General features: G+C 31.8%; 1 protein-coding gene across 1 annotated transcript in view; it reads left to right on the top strand.

Annotated features, from left to right (window-relative positions):
* LOC133191246 (epidermal retinol dehydrogenase 2-like) overlaps nucleotides 1-16081 on the top strand; it is a 34234-nt gene extending 18153 nt beyond the window's left edge. Inside the window, exons 3-6 of the mRNA XM_061327000.1 lie at nucleotides 6377-6458; nucleotides 6804-6966; nucleotides 9339-9464; nucleotides 15691-16081. Coding sequence (XP_061182984.1) covers nucleotides 6377-6458; nucleotides 6804-6966; nucleotides 9339-9464; nucleotides 15691-15808 — 489 coding nt within the window. The 3' untranslated portion in view covers nucleotides 15809-16081. The remainder of the gene's footprint in view (nucleotides 1-6376; nucleotides 6459-6803; nucleotides 6967-9338; nucleotides 9465-15690) is intronic.
* The last annotated feature ends 4340 nt before the right edge of the window (nucleotides 16082-20421 follow it).

The following is a 20421-nucleotide window of genomic DNA, read 5'->3' as shown; positions in this document are numbered from 1 at the left end:
AAATTTAAATCGGTTTCCTCTAATTTTGACTGTGTTCATTAGGAATATGATAGAGGTTATCTTCTGACTGTGACACAAATTGGTGGGGAAAAAAATATTTTGGATTTGGATTAAAACTCTAATGTTTGCTTGATATACATTTGATCAAGGAGTTAGTAAAAGGTGATCCAAAATATCTGATACCATTTCAAACGATGATAATTCTTTCAAATATTATAAAACTCTTTATTAAAATATTTGAAATTTTAACATATGTTGTAAGAGAAATATGTAGAATGATTATTGACAAAGTTATTGAAAGTCAAAATAGTATCAGATTTTGGATCACCCTGTATTATAACATCATAGGACACTTCTAATTATGTCCAAGTCTAGCTTCTACATTTCTCAATATAGAAGTTTAAATATTCACTGTAGCAGAATAGAAATAAGGCCTAAAATTAAAAAAATTGTTTGTTTGCAGTTCCCTACCCACCCACTTAAAATGCACCCGACCCAATTTTTTTTAGCCATTTCTTGAGATAATAGAGAGGTTATAAGCATTTGACCGTGTGCGTCTGTGGGTACGTGTAAACCTAGAAGTGTTTTTACAAGTACATGTAACTACCATTGTGTTCTGTTTAACAATCTGTACGTGTAGCGGTATGTGTAAAACATCATTTCAACAATTAAGTCACTTAATCCATTGGGATCAAATGATTTTATGACTTTGATTAAAGAAGATACATAGATGTACGTAATAAACTCTCAACATCACAACAAACACCGTCTGAAAAATATATATTCTATAGTTTGTGAAGAAGCCACGCGTTCTTTCCTACGTGTACATATGAATCTACACGTTGTGTACAACTTGTAGAATAACGTGCTATGCAAAACTGATGACGTAAATCGCAGTTAATTAGGGGATTTCCCATCTGCTTAAAGGCAGAGATTTTTTACCGGGTGGTAAATTCCAGGTGAGGGAGGGGCTTATTTTGTACAGGTGTGAATGCCCTGAGGGCTAGCAGTCTACCTGTGGTCGTTTGTCTCCCAATCCCTATACACAGGAAGTGATTTAATATATACAGTAGAATACACAAGAAGTCAAACTTTACCTGTGTTGGGATTTTGAAATGATTTTAGATTAGAAATAAAAAGTTTTAAATAAAGTTTAATCTCATGCAATAATTTTTATTAATTTTTAATTGAATGTGTGTCAAAGCATCCCCACCCATTAAAAAAAAATATTATTATTTAAAGTATTTGTTGAGCTTTGAAAAAAAGTTATACATGTACCTAATTTTGATATATATTATTATAATGAATATCATAATTATTTCAAATACTAAAGGTGTGTGTATATGTAAATATGTTTTCAAGCTAAAAATTCTATAGTAATACAGCTTCTCTATTGTTTATACCATGTGTGGTTTAATATCAAAGGACCAAAAGTCACCACGAGTGCCAAACAATGTGTACAGGGTATACACAGGGACTAGTAAGTAAATGTCAATCAAGTTCTAGCACCCAATGATGTACCTTAATGCACTTGATTGACAAGGGTACACAGACCAGGGTATTTTTGAAGGCAGTGCTTAAAATCTCTGCCTTTAACCTCTCTAATTTTTTTTTAGAGTAACATTCAAGTTTTCAGGATATTGAAACTGTACCATCTTTTATTTCTTTCTTTATCAATTAGTAGCTTAAAATAAACGGAGCTTATTTACTTTAGTAACTATATGAAAATCCCTATGATTTGGTATCCAACAAAAAACTGAAAACTAAAATCTATTTTTAAATCCTACCTACCTACCCACTCTAAAAATTACAGATCGGCAACTGCAAACAAAGTATTGTTTTAAGCTTGGCCTAATTTCCTTGTTGTCAGAACTGATGGAGAATATACCCCTCAGCCTTGTGAGGCTTGGTTTTTATTTTCCAACAAAATCTCTTAATGATCAGAGTATAACTATATTCTCCTGCAACAATTCCTTTGATGTGGGAATTATTTCTTAAATATTACATGTTAAACTAAGGCCATACCAATTTCTAATATAGTTCGTCGGATTCGCCGCTTCTATTTACAACAAATCAAAATTATAATATTATAAAAAAAAAAAAAATCCGCGCGCGCGTCCAAAAATATCCGTATACAATTTTTTTTCGACTTTTTACACAAAACGCACAAAAGACTTGGAAACTTGTTTGACAGAAGCGCGGGATTTAGAATGTGAAGTTTTGCACGATGCCTGTGTAACTGTTCGTATGTACCAGGGGTGAGCAATTAGCATCTCCCGACGCCCAGGGCTACCATTTTTGCGGGTCGGGCTAGTGGTTTTCTGCAAGGAGGAAGCCCGTCGGGCTAGTGAAAAATTAAACTACACACGCAATAAATATGACAAGCACAATCGGTATTTTCACTCATTTTTTTGCTATAAAATTCCCAACCAGTTAAAATTTTCCAGACAACATGCTCCGACTGTCAATAAATCTCCATAATCTTATTTGTTTTACAGTTCTATCTGACTATTTACTTCCAAAGACGATCGTTTTTTCCTAATCCGAATTTCCTCTCTTCCTCCATTTATGGTAAATACATACAGATATCTCATTAAATTATTTACGATCACTCAATCAACTGAAAAATAAGTGTTTTGTGACTTACATAAAATATATTTCTAGTGTATTTAATGATTTAAGATGAAAACAAAATGAATTTAATTTCATTCTAAATGAGCTAGTGCAATGATCAGAAAAAGGAAAGATAATTTATTTAAATTCATTTTAATTTTCTTTCATAATAATTTATACATGATTTATATTGATAGTGAGAACTTTTAACTTTAATTTTAAGAAGAATGACCTCAGTACCCTGACTTTTTCAGCAATTAATTTCTTCTCAACATTAATTACGCCATTTTCACAGTATTTGTGTTTTTTCATACTCACTTATGTTATAATGCACTCTGCATCAAAATATATGATTAAACCCTTAACAATTATGACCAAATTATGACAAAATGGTACCCCTAACAAGTTAAATGATATATAACACTCCCATGTTCTAGACAATAAAAATATCAAAGATTTACTACCTAAAATATGGGGTATATTTTGCGTTATGCTGTTGCAGCTGAAAAATGGCTTTGTTTTCCAGTTTTTGTTTCAGGAGATTTACAATAGAAACTCTTAGTCATAGATGTCAAATCATTGTGAAATTATCCCTCTTTTATATGCAATTTACTGTGTGTAAATCAACAAAATATTAGTGAAATAATGTTTAAATGTGTGAAAATCCAGATACGTTATGAAATTTAATATAATTCTACTGTTTGAACTTGCAGTTTAAAAAAATATATGTTAATGCATTACTCTTACTTTAGATTCATTTTAAAATTAGAGTTAAATGATAAATGAAACAATAAAGAAAAGTTTGAGTGGATTCTTCGAAACTTTAGAAAATGACACACTTTCTTCTTACTGGCATAAAAATGTCCCAAAATTCTGTAGTGTCCGCAACATGTGCTTATTCAATGCATTATGAATTATATTTCTTTTATTTTACATGTAAGAGGCCAGTACAGCTACTAATCCATCTACCAAAAAATATCAGACTTTAGCTCAGTGTAGCTTGGAATTCTGGCAAATATATTGTGTTTTGTAGAGTCCGCAACGCTGTAGAGTCCGCAACAGCTTTTTAAATTCACAGTTTCTTCAAAGAAATGTAACATGATTTCAATTGATCATCACTATAATTGTCCAAATATTCAATACAAATATGTAAGGTTACAAAACTTAGTGGAACTATAACTTCATACTTTGAATAACACCTATAACGACTTGTTTATACATAATATTCAAAATCTTTCAATTGTCAGTCTTATGTTATATATTGAAAGTTAATTTTCATGTGGTATTTAAAACTGAATAAGTGGAAACTAAAGAATATATCAAGATGTTAATTGTTAATTAATAAGAGTAGTTCTAATTAATACAGTTGTGTTGCGGACACTACAGTAATAACTATATACCACATTCATTTATTATTTTCACTTTTTTATTTCATTAAATATTTTTGAAATGTAAAACATTTCTCTGATATTTTGCTCCTTTGATAATACAATTAGTTAACTGGATTATGATAACAAATGGTGATTTTTGTACAAGATAACACTTCAATCTTATTGGTATATATATGGGTTTTATTTTCCAGGCCGGAAAGCCATTTTCGACTAGCCTTTTTTATTTTCCTATAATATAACACCATTTACTGTACATATAGAACTAGTTAGAGATTAAAATTTTCAGTTTACTCCATTAAAACCAAATATGGTGTCATATAGCAATATTTCAATATATTGTAGTGTCTAGGAGTGAAACGGTTCACCGTGGTATTTTTTCTCGGTTTGATACACGGTGCAAAATCTCTATTTTTTGGGTCGGTTCATTTTTCGGTAGGAATCGTTATTCAGTCGGGTTTGGCATAAAGTAAAACACGTTACTCAGTATAAATAAGTAGAGAAAACGTAAATTTTTGATGACTGATAGCTTGTAAAATAATTTTTGACAGTCAAATAATTTTGATCAATTTCTTCTAGTCAATTTGCAAATAAAATTCGTAAAATATGTGACTAGATTTAGAAAAAGAAAGCATAAAACCATGTTGAATTTGTTTCTTTCTATCAAAATGTATCGTATCGAAAAAAAAAAACCGAACCGAGACAAAATTATACAATACGTATCGAACCGTGAAGGAGGTGTATCGTTTCACCCCTAGTAGTGTCCGCAACAATTTCAATACTGAAAAAAAAATTATGGATGCCTCAGTAAATTCTTTAATTCATTGAATTTATCTATAAAACTATTTGTTATAACTTTTTTAATTGTATTAAAATAAGTAAAATCATAGACATTTTTTAAAACTGCAGAACAATTATACATCAAGAAATAATTAATGGTCCTTGTTATGTGGTTATTTTCATCTCAGTAAACCACATTCTGCATCTTTTTATATGATACGTTTTCAAGAGTTGATCCTGTGGTATATAATTCAGCCTAGAAATGAACATTTATCAACAATTATTTTTATAAAAATGACAAAAGATTATTCTTATGGTTACTTGTAGTGTCCGCAATAAAAATGCTATGCATTTTCAAAGCTAGACAAGATACAAACGAAGATATCCAGGGTGTTATGACAAATGTATTTGAAATTCAGAAGTATTCAATTTAATTTTCACATGATAATTATATAGGTCTTATGTGTGATTGTAAAGGTAGATAAACTTAAGGAAGGGAGATAAATTAGGCAAAAAAATTAGCAAGTCATTAATGTGAGTAAAATTTTTGTTTTCAAAGAGAACCACGAGATTTTTCTTTTATTTCACTGCAATTAGGCACATAATCAAAACGCGCAAGAAGTTTGGAATATATAAATATCTTTCATATTTTATTTTAGACATAACAGGTGTAATGTAGTGTCCGCAACACAAGGTCTCGCCCAAAATTTGACTTCGCATAACTTTTTTCTTAAGAATGCTTATATAAAAAAAATTTGGGACTCATTTGCATAGGTATTGTACTTTCTAGAAAACATGTCAATAATGTGCTGTTTGACTTTTTATTTTTTGGTCCAAGTGCAACACAATTAGCACAAATACTGTGAAAATGGCGTTAGTATTTATTTTAATTTTTGCCCCTCTATTTGGGCTAGTAACTTTTTACTTGGGGCTAGTAACTTTGATTGACTTACTTGATTTTTTTTTATTGCACATCCCTGTGTACTATAGTTAAAAACAATAGGTACAAAGTAGTTCCATACACAGCAATAGAAATGGAAGCATAGGAGACGTTTGAAGCTTTGTTTGATGAAACAATAAAGAGAATATCATCAACATATGAAAAATATACACAAGGTTAAGTAAATATTGACCATATTTGTTCAATAAAAATTAAAGAAAATTCAAGAAGCGATGCAATTGTGATTTTGAAACCTGACATGACCTTAACAATTTGCAAAGAATTAAACAGAAAATTTGTAGAAATGAAACTACGTCTAAATTGCAATGTTACGAGAAACAAAAGAAAGGCGCGTTTTCACATCTTATGAGTGCATAGAAAACGTTTTCTCTCCCAGAAAAAATAATAGGAAAAAGAGGAGAACTTAGAAAATTTTGCCACCTATATTAATTATATTCGCTCGCCTCATAATTTTGAAACCCGAAATGAAAAATAATATTTGTAAAATTAATTTGCTCGCTCGCCTCACTTTTTATTTTTGAAAATCCGAAGAACTATTTTACAAATTGGTGTGGCCTAAGTATGTATTTCAAATATCTGAAGAAGTTATTGTGATGTCATTCTTACAAAATTTGTTTCATTTCATACTTTCTAGACTGTGAAATGTTTTCTTCCATCAATGCTGAAAAACAATCATGGACATATTGTTAACATATCCAGCTCCACGGGATTGGTGGGTAGGTATTCTCTTCAGAGAAATGGACAGGTATGGCCTACATGTAAAATATGTATACCTGTCCACTTCTCTACAGAGTAAAGTGGGTAGGTAGATGGTGAAATTGTACATTATGCAGTACTTCCATCTAATACAGTCTACTCAGAAAGAAACAATCGATGAAGTTTGATTTCATTTAACATTTGCACAATCTTAGAAATCATCAGAATATACAATTCTGGAAATTTAAAAAGAGGAAAAAACTTTTCACTTCCACTATGATAAGTACAAACAAGTAGGGCTACTGTCTCTTCAGAGACCTCTTGTTATTTAAATTATGACCATAATTGAGCTGTATCATTTTCAGGGTTGAACAAACTTACAGACTACAGTGCGTCAAAGTTTGGCGTGGTAGGATTTACAGAGGTGCTGAATTATGAGATCATCTTCTCAGGTTATACAGGAGTTCATACCACTCTTGTGTGCTCATCTTACATTAAAACTGGCATGTTTGCTGGATGTGAAATGAGGTAGGAAAACAGAAGGAAAATCAGTTGTTATAACTGGAAAAATCATTTCAATATTTTTAGGTTACCTGAGTCACTCAGATGACCTAGCTATTAATTGCTACCCGTTTTCATTCGTCTTTGTGCGTCGTGCAATGTGTGTTAACATTTGAACATTTTCAGCTTCTTCTCTGGAACCACTTAACCAATTTCAACCAAATTTGGCATATATAGCATCTATGCGTGAACGGAAGTAAAAAATTATTAAATTAATGACCCTTACCCCCCATCAAAATTAATGCAATCTTTAAAAATCTCCTTCTTTACTGTTGGATATCAGGCAGTCAAACAGGTGGCATGATTGTAATAAGAATTGTGCCCTCTACCAAAATTATGAAAATAATGGCCCCTGGGTCAGGGGTTCTGGTGCTAGGGCAGGGCTCTGTTGAATATATAGTGAAAATGCATTATTTCTTTAAAAAAACCTTCTTCTCTGCTCCTGGCTATTGAGCAAACAAACTAAATGCATAGTTATGATGAGGAAGGGTACCTCTTCCAAAATTGTGAATTTCATGGCAACCAAGTCAGGGATTCTGGTGTTAGAGCAGGGCTCTAATGATTATATAGTAAAAATTCATTAATTTATAGAAAATCTTCTCCTCTGCTCCTGGGTATTAAGACGATAAACTAAGTATATAGTTATAAGGAGGAGGGGTGCCTCCTCCAAAATTGTGAATTTCATGGCCCCTGGGTCAGGGGTTCTGGTTTTAGGGTGGGGCTGTAATGATTTTATAGTAAAAATGAATTAATTCTCTGAAAATCTTCTCCTCTGCTCCTGGATATTAAGGCAATGAACTAAGAACATAGTTATGATGAGGAAGGGTTCCTCTTCCAAAATTGTGAATTTCATGCCCCTGGGTCAGGGGTTCTGGTGTTAGGATGGGGCTCTGATGATAATATAGTGAAAATGCATTAACGCTTTGAAAATGTTCTCCTATTCCCCTGAGTATTAAGCAATCAGACTAAATGCAATAATATAAATATAAATATACAAAATGTGCCTTTTCTCTGCTCCAGGGTATCTAGGAGGCAAACAGAGTACAAAATTTGTAATAAGTGAAGCAAATGAGAGTTATTCCCCTTTGCTAAATTGTGTTAAATCAGAAAATCCTTGTATATAATTTAATTAATAGGTTATTTGGTGGAATGAATACAAGAAAGAATGTTATATATATAATTATATATATAGAAACAAAACAAAAATTAATGTTTGGTTTAAACGAGCAAAGCATGCTCAGAGTTGGATCCTTGCGTGGAAAGCAGTATAAAAGATTGAAATAAAGATTATTTATGTAACAAAAGGGCCATTTGTACTTAGTATGTGTAGTGTCTTGTTGGACAATTGACATTTTATTGTTTAGTTGGCAGGAAACTCCAAAAAAGTGATTTATACTTTATCAAAGTGAAAAAGTGAAGAGAGAGCCAGGGTGACTAGGGGACATGATGTAGTTACTGACAAGTAGCAAATAGCCATGTTGTATACTAAGTCAAGTTTTTTTTGTATAACCAAGAGGCAAGTGTTGGTACCAAGTGGCAAGCTGCTAAGTTGCTTGTGTAGCCTAGAGGCATCACCTTGTCAAGGTATCTAATGAGATTTTATGATGAGTGGCTTCAAAAATGGCTACCCAAGGGAACCAAAAATGGATTTTGTAGAAAAGCGGTAGATTTACGAATAAAAGTGGTAGGCAAGAGATGGAGTAAAAAAGTGGTAGACTTTCACCTAAAGCGGTAGAGTTAACATTTATGGTATATTTTGAATACCTGATAAATGGCAAGTGTCTATTGTATATTTTGCATTCGTTATCATCCCTGTAAGACTTGGGAAAACCAAGTACGATTTCAAGGAGATCACTCGGTCTTGCACATTACAATACACAAAGGTATTTTTACCAGATTTTTGAAATTCTTGGGCAATATTGCTTCGTCTATCAGTTAATTTTGTTTTATTCTTCTATGGATCCTTTACAGTGTTGTAACATACTCAGGTGATGATTAAAACCCTTGGGCCTCTTGTTTTTTTTTTATCGTTGTCGGAGCCATTCAGTTAAAGCTTACAAAAGGGTAATTAAAATATTTTTCCTAGTGTCAGTTAATATGAAGTTTAGTAAATATTTTCAGTTTTCTAAGTTTCTTGGCATTTACTTTGAAATGGAATTATATATTTAGTGTTCTGATTAATTAATTAATGATTAGATGATATGTAAATAAATTACTGGATGTTAATGGCCTGTCTTTGGAGAAAATTTTAAATGATTTTGTAAGTCCTAATTTAAAAGTACTTGTTTGTTACCGCCCAACATTAACCAATTCTTACAAAAAAATTTACTTTTTTGCAGATTTCCATGGTTACTGCCTGCATTGGAGGTTGATGAAACAGCCAATAGAATAATGCAGGGAATTCTAACCAATCAATATATTATTTGTATCCCACGACTAGTTTACTTTCTAACCTATTTAAAAATGTAAGTTTTAACAAGTAAAACTTTCTTTCATGATTAAGTAAACACTTTTGCTCATTTAATCCCTGTGAGTTACAACATATTATGTCTATCTTTGCAAAGGGGGGGGGGGGCTATGGGCATATATATATATATATATATATATATATATATATATATATATATATATATATATATATATATGCATGTAGGTTATTTCCTCAAGTAAGGTCTATTCATATTCACAAATAAATAAGGAAGACTGACAATATTCTGTTTAATTTTAACCAAACCCTATATAAATTTTATTTCAATTTTAAAATCATGAATCATGTGTTATATATCAGATACTTAAACAACATTCTGCATTGTAGCCATCATTAGAACCACAATTAATTACACCTTTTTAATTGAAAATCTATGTTGATTAACAAATGCACAGAATATACGTGGTAAGTTATGCATTGAAAGCTACGAAAGCCTATTAGGATCAAACTACGGTAAAAAAAATTAAAAAGGCGTTATAACGCCTTTTCAAAAGGTGTTATAACGCGAAAAAAGGAGTAATAACTCGTTTTGAAAATTTGTTATAGCGCGGAAAAAGGCGTAATAATGCAAATAAAGGCGTAATTATGCCTTTCCAAAAGGCGTTATAACACGAAAAAAGGCGTTATTACGCCTTTCCAAAAGGCATTATTACGCCTTTCTAAAAGGCGTTATAACGCCTTTATAAAAGGCGTTATTACGCCTTTCCAAAAGGCGTTATTACGCCTTTCCAAAAGGCATTATTATGCCTTTCCTAAAGGCGTTATTATGCCTTTCCAAAAGGCGTTATTATGCCTTTCCAAAAGGCGTTATTACGCCTTTCATAAAGGCGTTATTACGCCTTTCCAAAAGGCTTATTACGCCTTTTCAAAAGGCATTAATACGCCTTTCAAAAAGGCGTTTTTATGCATTTTGAAGGGCCATTATTATGTCTTTGACAGACCCGTGCTTTTAAAGTGGGGGGGGCAAGACTATTCTCCCAAAAAGTGGAGTGGGGACCCCCCCCTCCCCCCCCCCCCCCCCCCCCACTCACTCACATTCGTACTACCGGCATGTTTGAAAAGGAGTTGTATCCAAAAATGAAAAGGCGTTATTTTAATATAGTAAATATATGAAAGATTGAACCAAAGCCATCTTTATTTATGCAATATTTAGATTATAGTTTTAATATTATAAATTATATTATAAATTATAGTATTTTCTATATTCCTGTACATCTCGCAGACAGTTGTTTGCATTTTGCATGCATATAAAGAGAAGTCAACACTCTACTTTTGAAAATCCAGGATATAGGCAGAACCAGCTTTGGGCTTTGCTAGCCACATATTAAGAATTCATGTCAAATTTGAAATATTTTTCTTTCCTCTAGGTAAAAAACAGGCAAAGTATTTGCATAGGTATAATGAGCAATTAGCCTTCAACAAAATTTCTGAAATCCATACACCTTGGTAGAAGCGTCTGGCATCAGAGAAGGACTAAGTTGGTTTAACACTGAAAATATTTTACACATTTAAAAATCTTTTTTCCTAGAAATCTAATTATAATCAGTCCCCAGGGTGGGCTAAGTAAGTCATGTATTGAAAAAAAAGAGGCGTAATAATGCCTTTTTAAAAGGCGTAATAACGCCATTTTAAAAGACGTAATAACGCCTTTTGGAAAGGCATAATAACGCCTTTTGGAAAGGCGTAATAACGCCTTTTGGAAAGGTGTAATTACGCCTTTATTTGCGTTATTACGCCTTTTTTCGCGTTATAACGCCTTTTGAAAAGGCGTCATAACGCCTTTTAAATTTTTTTTACCGTAGTTTGATCCTAATAGGCTTTCGTAGAAAGCAGTTAAATGACAACATTTACTAAATGCATGGTTATGATGATGAAGAGTTTTTCTTCCAAAATTGTGGAATTCATAGCACCTGAGACAGGGGTTCTGGAGTTATACATTAAAGCAAAAATATTTCTTGGGGATTAAACTTCGCTTATTTTGTTATTAACAATTATCAACAAAATTCAATCCCACACAAAATTTTAATAGGAATAGGGTTGCTTCCAAAACAAAGAAATTTAATGCCAGGGAAACCTGTTTAGAGGACAAATCAATAAGCTTTTATCCCCATGAAAATATGTGCTTCTAAAGTAATTAAAAGTTTTTACCTTCTATTTTTTTAATTTTGTTGAATTTGATTAATTTTGTTGAAATAATTGCTTTAAAATGTAATAAATAAATTTGATTCCCTTTTCTGGTATTGCATAATGAAAACCCCAGTCAGCCCTTCTAAGTTGTTCAAATGAAGGGCCACACCCTCTTTCAAGGGGAGACAATTAAGAATTAATGATTTGGTGGCATCATTTAAACATCTTCTTTTCAAAAACCACTTGGCTAGTTAAGATGAAACTAATTACGCGAAACTAGGAGTTTCATTACATAGTGTAGATTCAAGTCTGTTTAGACCATGTCCCTCACTGGAAGGGTCAGACCACAATGGGTGATAAAATTTTACATGGGAATATGTAGGAAAAATCTTTTCAAGAACAGCAATACTGTGATTAGTCATCATTTATATGGAAGCATCCTCAGGTAATGTAGATGCAAGTTTGTTCAAATCATGACCCCCAAGTGTAGGGTGTGGCCACAATGGGCAATCAAAGGAATACATAGGAAAAATCTTTGAAAATCTTTTTCTCGAGAACAGCAAAGCCAGGTTGGTCATATTTATATGGAAGCATCCTTAGGTAGTGTAGATTCAAGTTTGTTCAAATCATGACCTCCGGGTCTAGGGTGGGGCCACAATGAGCGATCAAAATTTTACATAGAATTACATAGGAAAAAATCTTTAAAATTCTCCACAATAACAGCAAAGCCATGATTGGTCATGATAATATAAAAGCATCCTCTGGTAATGTAGATTTAAATTTGTTCAAATCATGACCCCCCCCCCAACCCCTTTTATATTTAAACTTTTCAATACTGAACTAATTTCTGCTTTTTCATAGCCAAAGTGCTCAGGTGAGCAGTGTGGCCCCTGGGCCTCTTGTTATTGCAAATGTTTTGCTCCATATCAATGTGTTGAACAATTTCAACTAGTAAGAATTAACCCATATTTACAAAATATTTTTAAAAAAATGTTTTAATTAATTGCCACAGTAAAATATGAATTTCTAGTACTATTATTGATAATGGGTGCATCCTGTTTAGAAAAATTAATTCGCTGGAAACTCCCCTTCCATTATTTGTTTTTAAGCTTTCCCATACAGTCTGCAATTTTAAAACTGAATTAAGAATGGTCGTCATTCAATTTTGACATAATCAATCAACAAAAAGTGTGTTCTTGGTGTAAGTGTTCCAGCGTTGAACATTCATGAAGTTAATAAAATTAAGAGATTGCCTTTGAGATTAATTTTCATTCTATTGTGGAACATATAAAGGATTGTCTTTTTGTAATCAGTTTTTCATTGATGTAACTCTGTGACACATTTACACGAGATTCAAGGTACTATATACAGTATTGATTTTACTATTCATTTGCTATTGTCTCATTATTTCTAATTAAGCAAGGAAGAACTCGAGTTAATTGGATTAGGAGCAATAAATTTTTATGACATGACACTTGTGTGCTCCATTATACCACTTCATCTTTCTAAAAAATGCCATAAAATGATACTCTGGTGTTTTCATATGTTGTACAAAAAGAACACTTAATCTGTAGAAATGTACTTCTTCTATTGCAATTCCCAGAATGGTTCAAGATAGTTTTCTTCTGTAACTATAAATCACCCTTTGATAGTAATGTCTATTCATTTGAAGGAAATTTTACCTTACCATTGAGAGAATGATCTGTTTGTTAGGAATTAGACAAACCCTCATTGATTTTGATGTTATTAGAAAGTCCATTATTATTAGATACATGCTGAGATGAATCCTTAATTAATCACGAACGAGATTGTATTGGTTTATAGAACAATACTTGATTAATTTTGGATCACCATGCATACATCCATATTAAGGATATGACTTCTTAATACTCTTAGTCAGGGAATGTGTTTCTATTGCATGGGGAAAAAAAATGCATTTCTTTCATATTTACATGATTGAACTTCAGTTTTCATCATAAATTTCATTGTGTAGTGAAAAGGAAATTGATCAAACTCAGTAGAAAGACAGACAAAGCCATGTATAGATATTTATACTGCAGCATTGACTACATTAATTTAAGGTACATGTAAGCCAATAACCTAAAGCTGTATTTCATCAAGGTCCATGTATAACCATGTAGAGCATGTTTTGAATGGCCCCCATCTGACTCTCAAAATACTATAGGGACACAAGGAAGACTTGTTGCTCTATTTTGCACACACTTTAAAATTAGGTATAGAACAATAGGTAAGAATTGTGTTTTGATAGTCATTATAGTTTCCATGCTTTCAATTGAGATTTACATTATAATTGAAACACAAACGTAAATACCTCCAGCTTATCTTAGTATTTTGTGTTTTACTTTTCCTTTTTAGCTCACCTGAGCTGAAAGCTCAAGTGAGCTTTTCTAATCAAAATTTGTCTGTCGTCGTTGTTGTTGTCATTAACTTTTCACATTTTCATCTTCTTCTCAAGAACTACTGGGCCAATTTCAACCAAACTTTCCACAAAATATCCATGAGTAAAGGGGATTCAAGTTTGTTCAAATGAAGGGCCACGCCTTCTTCCAAGGGGAGATAATTATGAATTCGTGAAAGATTAATGGCATCATTTAAAAATCTTCTTCTCAAGAACCACTGGGCTTGAAAGCATCCTCTGGTAGTGTAGATTCAAGTTTGTACAAATCATGACCCCTGGGGGTAGGGTGGGGCCACAATGGGCGATCAAAGTTTTACATAGGAATACAGAGGAAAAATCTGTAAATATCTGCTTCTCAAGAACAGCAAAGTCATGGTTGGTCATATTTAAATGGAAGCATCCTCAGGTAGTGTAGATTCAAGTTTGTTCAAATCATGACCCCCTGGGGTAGGGTGGGGCCACAATGGGTTATTAAAGTTTTACATAGGAATACATAGGAAATTTTTTTTAAAAAATTTTCTTCTCAAGAACAGCAAAGCCATAATTAGTCATATTTAAATGGAAGCTTCCTCAGGTAATGTAGATTCAAATTTTGTTCAAATCATGACCCCCCAGGAGAATAGAGGGGCCATAACAGGGGATCATAGTCAAACAAAGGAATACAATTGATATATCAATTAAAATTGTCTTCTTAAGAACAGCAAAGCCATTATTTGTCATATTAATTCAAAAGCATCCCTATGAAGTATAGATTCAAATTAGTTCAAATCAACACCCTCCACCCCCTCCCCCCACCCCCCTCGAACCGCTTTTATATCAAAACTTTTCAAGACTGAACTGCTTTCTGCTTTTTCCTAGCCAGAGTGCTTAGGTGAGCGATGTGGCCCCTGGGCCTCTTGTTTAAGGTTTAAGTTTTTGAAAACGTATATAAAACATGAACAACAGTCCATCTATTAATACAGAAATAATGCAGGAGTTGCCGCCAAGGGCCTTTTTTTCTCTCTTCATTAAGTATTTGGAGTTATCAAGATTTATAATTGTGCCCTTTACTCATTTTTAAGGCAAAATTAAGAATGATTACATGATATTTTATGTCATTTAATATCACTTTTAATTTTTTTTACATTAAAAATGAGTAAAAGCTACTTGGAAGAGATTGGTGTAGGGTGCTGGATGAGGAGGGGGCATTAACATCTCGAAACAACATGGTTCCCGAGTCCACTCCTGGCTCAGGAACCCCTGACAAACTTCATTCAATTTTTTTATGGGCTGAATGTAATTTCTTTCAAGGAAATGATAAATCCCGATTCTTCTCTCCACCATTCACACTAAACTTTATGGTGACAAACAATCTACATATAAAACGTGCATTGAGTTGTCAATTGATTACTTTCTGTTTACTTTTCATGTTAACGTACGCAAGCCCCATGCAATTTGATGTGTTTCTCAATGAGAGAAGCTGCCCTTCCCTTTACCCCCCCCCCCCCCAAAAAAAAACCAAATGAAGCTTTTCAGGGATCCCATGGCAGTTGTGGACTCAGGACCCCTGAGATCGTGAGGATGTGGGCCAATGTCAATAATAATCATACAATATTTGTTGTTTCATGTACTGCCTTATTGCTGTGTATAGGATGGTAAATTATTTTCTTCTTTACAGGATCCTTCCGGTTGATGCCTTTTTGGAAGTGGTCAAATTCTTTGGTGCTGCAACATTTATGGACACATATGTTGGAAAAGAGGCGAACATTTTAATTCAACAAAATGGGGCATCATAAAATCAACATCTGTATTTAATTGTTAACACTTTAATTTATGTTAGCAAAAGAAATGGGATGTCTGCAATATTTTATCACTTATAGGGCAATAGCATGTAGTTTAGTTTAGTTAATTGTGTTGTAAATTGAAAATGCAGAGCTCTTGAAATGAGTATCAATTTGTTCATGGAGATGTATATTGTATATTGCTGTACAAACCAAGGCCTAAGGTCTGGTAAACTCTTTATTTTAATGCTTGTGTTTTTCTCTTTTGAAATAAAAACTGAAATTGAATGATAGCATTTGTAGTAAGGAGTTAAGCGAGTGCTGTTTAGATTGCTTTCATGTAGATCACCTCTCCTCTAAACTCAGAATCTAAGTCATTATTGGAGCATATTGGGTAATATGTACCCATAATTCAGGAATTGAAGAAGTGAAAGAAGGAGGAAATAAAGATGAGATAAAATGCAGAGTATGGTTATGGAATTAGAGATTAATTAAGATGGGTGAGAGGACTGGACTGTGACAAGCTGTAGGAATTAAGGCAGGAACTGGGATCATATTGTTATTGTTTATGAACTACAGACATTTGTTTGGATCATTAGTTGTCAGCTGCCTGATACAAAGTTTAGTATTACATCATATATATAAGATTTAGACACCTTAATGACATTGTTTCTCAATGTATGTATGTTTATGTTATTTTATCTGAAATTGAAAAACACAAACATCTAAATATTTGACAATTTATTCATGCTTATTTTGACATATGACATATTATCATAAGAAATCTACATATGAAATTTTCCTGTATAATCTTGAGCTAGTATAGTGGCCAATAGTTAGAAGAATTTCAGATTTCAAGTTATGTTGAAGATGACTGGATGACCTTTGTCAATACGTGTATTTGTTTTCTCATTCAAGTTCCAATAATGTATCGTTTTAAAATTTCACTCAATGGGTTTCTGGGAATATACTTTATTATATTGTTTAATATAATTTAAATCAGTAAATTAGTGTATTGGTAATTTTCTTGAACTGGGTGAATTAAAAAAAAAATGACCAAACACATATTTATCAACCCACACTAAAAATACAGGCAATGAAAATAGATTTCTATGTCTCAGCATATGTCTTCAGATAGTGTCTAAATACCTGCCAAATATCTCGTTGATATCTCAATTAACAAAAAAGTTATGCCCAAAAATGATGCTAAAATTGTCAGGAGTGCAACACCTTTTTGTGACATTTTGAAATTTCAACATTTTTTAGAGATCTGTGAAATAAAAAATAATGCTTCATGTTGAAAATAAAGACTTTCCTGATAATATTCAAAGTATTGAGCTTTAAATGTGGACTGCCATAACTTCTGTTTAATCAAGTTGTGGTCATGGCTGATGTTTAAAAAAATGTTATACCATGTCAGGAGTGCAACAGAAAAGATGTAGTGTTGCCAAAACAACATCAATTGTAAAATTCTGAAAGAAAATTAAGACAAAAAAGAATTTTCGAAGTCTAAAACAATAACTGATATACATTTTAAAACTTTAAAATGTAACTTATATAAATCACAAGCATTAATGAGAGTCAAGTATATGTGCATACCCAAAAATGTCAGGAGTGCAACATTTGATGTTTTGCTCCCAAGCATGAAAAAATTATTATCATTATATGATTTTCTGATTTTTATTTTGGAAAATAAAGACACAAAGAACATTTCTACCAAATAGATTTATCAATTACAGGATCTGTCTGTGCTTCAGATCCATATTTCTATGGTCAGGAGTGCAACACATTTTTTTAAAGATTCAATTTGTGTGTCGAAAACACTTCTTTTCATGCTTAGAAATATTCATTAATTAATAATGATCTTTTTGTATAATTTAATACTAAATTATTGACAGTTTTTTTTTTTATTAAAATCCTTCCTTTTTCAATTTTATCAATTCAGATGTGTTTTTATCTTTTTGTGATTTTTTTTAATGAATGTTAAAAATAAACACACTAAAACATTGTCATAAAATTCAAGTAATTCCTCCTCAACTTCACTGAAACAACAGAACAAGTTCTTATGTAATTTTCACTTCACAATTCTACTTTAAAGGCCCCAATGCTTTTAGTCAGGAGTGCACCAAATATGTTAGAATTATAATTCATCCAATAAGAATAAAAATAAAGAAAAAATGATGAGTAGAATTTTTCTGGTGGGTTACTGTGTTTGTCCTCTAAAGGAAAATATGCTTTAAAATATATTTTATCTTCTAAATATAAGTTTAAGCTAGTTTTTTTGGCATAAAATAGGGTATAATTCCAGATAAATGCGAATTTTAAATTCTTTCATCTGTTTTAATTATGAAGTATTAGACTATAAGTATTGCACAATTTCATTACCATTTGATGTTGCCAACACTTCATGAATTTTTGTGTTCTGTGGTTTTAATTTTAAACTTTACTGCAGTGAGGAGTGCAACAAAACTGCTTTATAATTACCGATGCTTTTTAACTATCTTTACTGAAAAATAAGTTGAAAAAAAATGCTTGATACTATTTGATGTTCAAAACACTATGTCTATCAACAAATTACATAAATTTTATGGTCAATTCAGGGAACAGTTTTCATCATTTCACATATATTTTAAATACAATTTATATATATTACACTTTGAAAATAATCATGTTTTAAGGTCTTCAAAATATGAAAAACCTGCTCTAAACGATGAAAAATACCAACACGACAAATTGATTTACAAAGTAAGAATGGGTTATTGTGTGTTATAATTTTTAAAACAATGTTAAATAAAATACATATCAGATGTCAGGAGTGCAACACAATAATGTAACATAGGTTCACTTCAAAATCTAGTATTTTTTGTAAGAGAACTCGTATATAACAATTCTTTTTTGGCTTAGATTTAAAGAATTGACTTGAACGGACAAAAAAGTGAAATTTGGGGAATTTTATTGCTTCATATTTTTTTCATATTAAAACTTTTCAAACCAGAATTGAAAAAAATTGTAAAATAACAATCAAAAAGCCAATTTTTTGTCACATGTACAAGAGAAGATACTCATTCAAAGTCTAGATTTAATCATTTATACCCCTTTTACCATTTTGAAGCATAAAAAACTATAATTTCTTGTTATTATGTATTTTAGAAAGTCTTTTAAGGTGTAATGATATTTTCTTTTTTCAAAAGAAATTTTACTAATAAAAATTCTGAAACTTTTTAATCCAATTGTCTATTCTATTGCCACTTCAGGATTTTAAACTAGAATGCATTTGCATTATGATGATATAAGTGAAAAATACGTTATAAGTAGTTGAATTTTGCCAAAAAAATTCAGTTTGGTGGTCATTTTTTTTTAATTCACCCTATAACTATTATGTGGCGGGCTTGTCAGGTTACACATGACATAATGATTAATTATAAACCAACCAGTGAAAATATATCTTTCAATTCCATTGTTTTCAAGTGGCTCAAAGCCATAGCAAATATCTTTTGTGATTGTGGAGGAGGATTTATAGACTTTCAGAAAATTATTCTCTGATATTTTGTAACGTAGTCCAATATTATGGAACGCCAAATTAACATATATTCAAATATTTGAACCTATCTTCAATTAATTGTAACTATCTTCAAATCAATTGTACCTATCTGTAAATGAATTAAAGATGGGTTTAATTCAATTATACCTATCTTTCATTCATTTGAAGATAGGTACAAACGATTTGAAGATAGGTACAACTGATTTGAAGATAGGTACAAATGCCATGAATTAAAGATAGGTATAATTGATTTAAAGATAGGTGCAATTGAATTGAACCTATCTTTAATTATAAAGACACTAAAATAACAACTACTCCCCATAAAAATGCTTTGTTTGGTTCCCTCCATGTTCAAATCGTGAGTTTTCATTATTTTCTATGACACAAAATGAATTGAACCTAGGTATAATTGAATTGTACCTATCTTCAAATCCTTTGTGGATATGTTTCAATTGTACCTATCTTCAAATCAATTGTACCTATCTTTAAATCAATTGTACCTATCTTTAAATGAATTGAAGATAGGTGTAATTTATTTGAACCTAGGTTTAATTATTTAGAGATAGGTATAATTAATTACACCTATCTTTAATTCATTTATACCTGTCTTTAATTCAATTGTACCTATCTTCAATTCATTTAAAGATAGGTTCAATTATTTGAAGATAGGTACAATTATTTGAAGATAGGTTCAAATATTTGAATATATGTTAATTTGGCATTCGGATTCCATACAATATTGTCGATCATCACTTTCCATTTTAAAGACAAGTCATATTAAGTTGCAATACTTGCCTACTATAAAGGCTGTTTTCTAATTGGTTTCTAGCCCTGGATTGGGAACAAATAAAAAAAAATGGGGAAAAATAGAAACGGAAGAAGAAAGACAAGAGGAGCATGGGCCAGAACACTCACCTGAGTCACTACTGGTCTTCTGTTCTTCATTGGCGGATATTTCCCCCCTAATATTCCTTTGATTGCATACTGTGGTGATCCCAACCTACCCCCCAGGGGCCAGGATTCTGAGCAAAATTAACTAATAATTGCTTCCTTATAAATATGACTAACCATGATTTTGCTTTTCCTG

This window comes from Saccostrea echinata, unplaced genomic scaffold, assembly GCF_033153115.1.
Source record: "Saccostrea echinata isolate AGI-Se365-2 ecotype Australia unplaced genomic scaffold, CSIRO_AGI_Sech_v1 ptg000023l, whole genome shotgun sequence".
NCBI lineage: Eukaryota > Metazoa > Mollusca > Bivalvia > Ostreida > Ostreidae > Saccostrea > Saccostrea echinata.
Note: the sequence above shows the minus strand (reverse complement) of the source record. Positions and strands in the feature narration are given on the sequence as shown.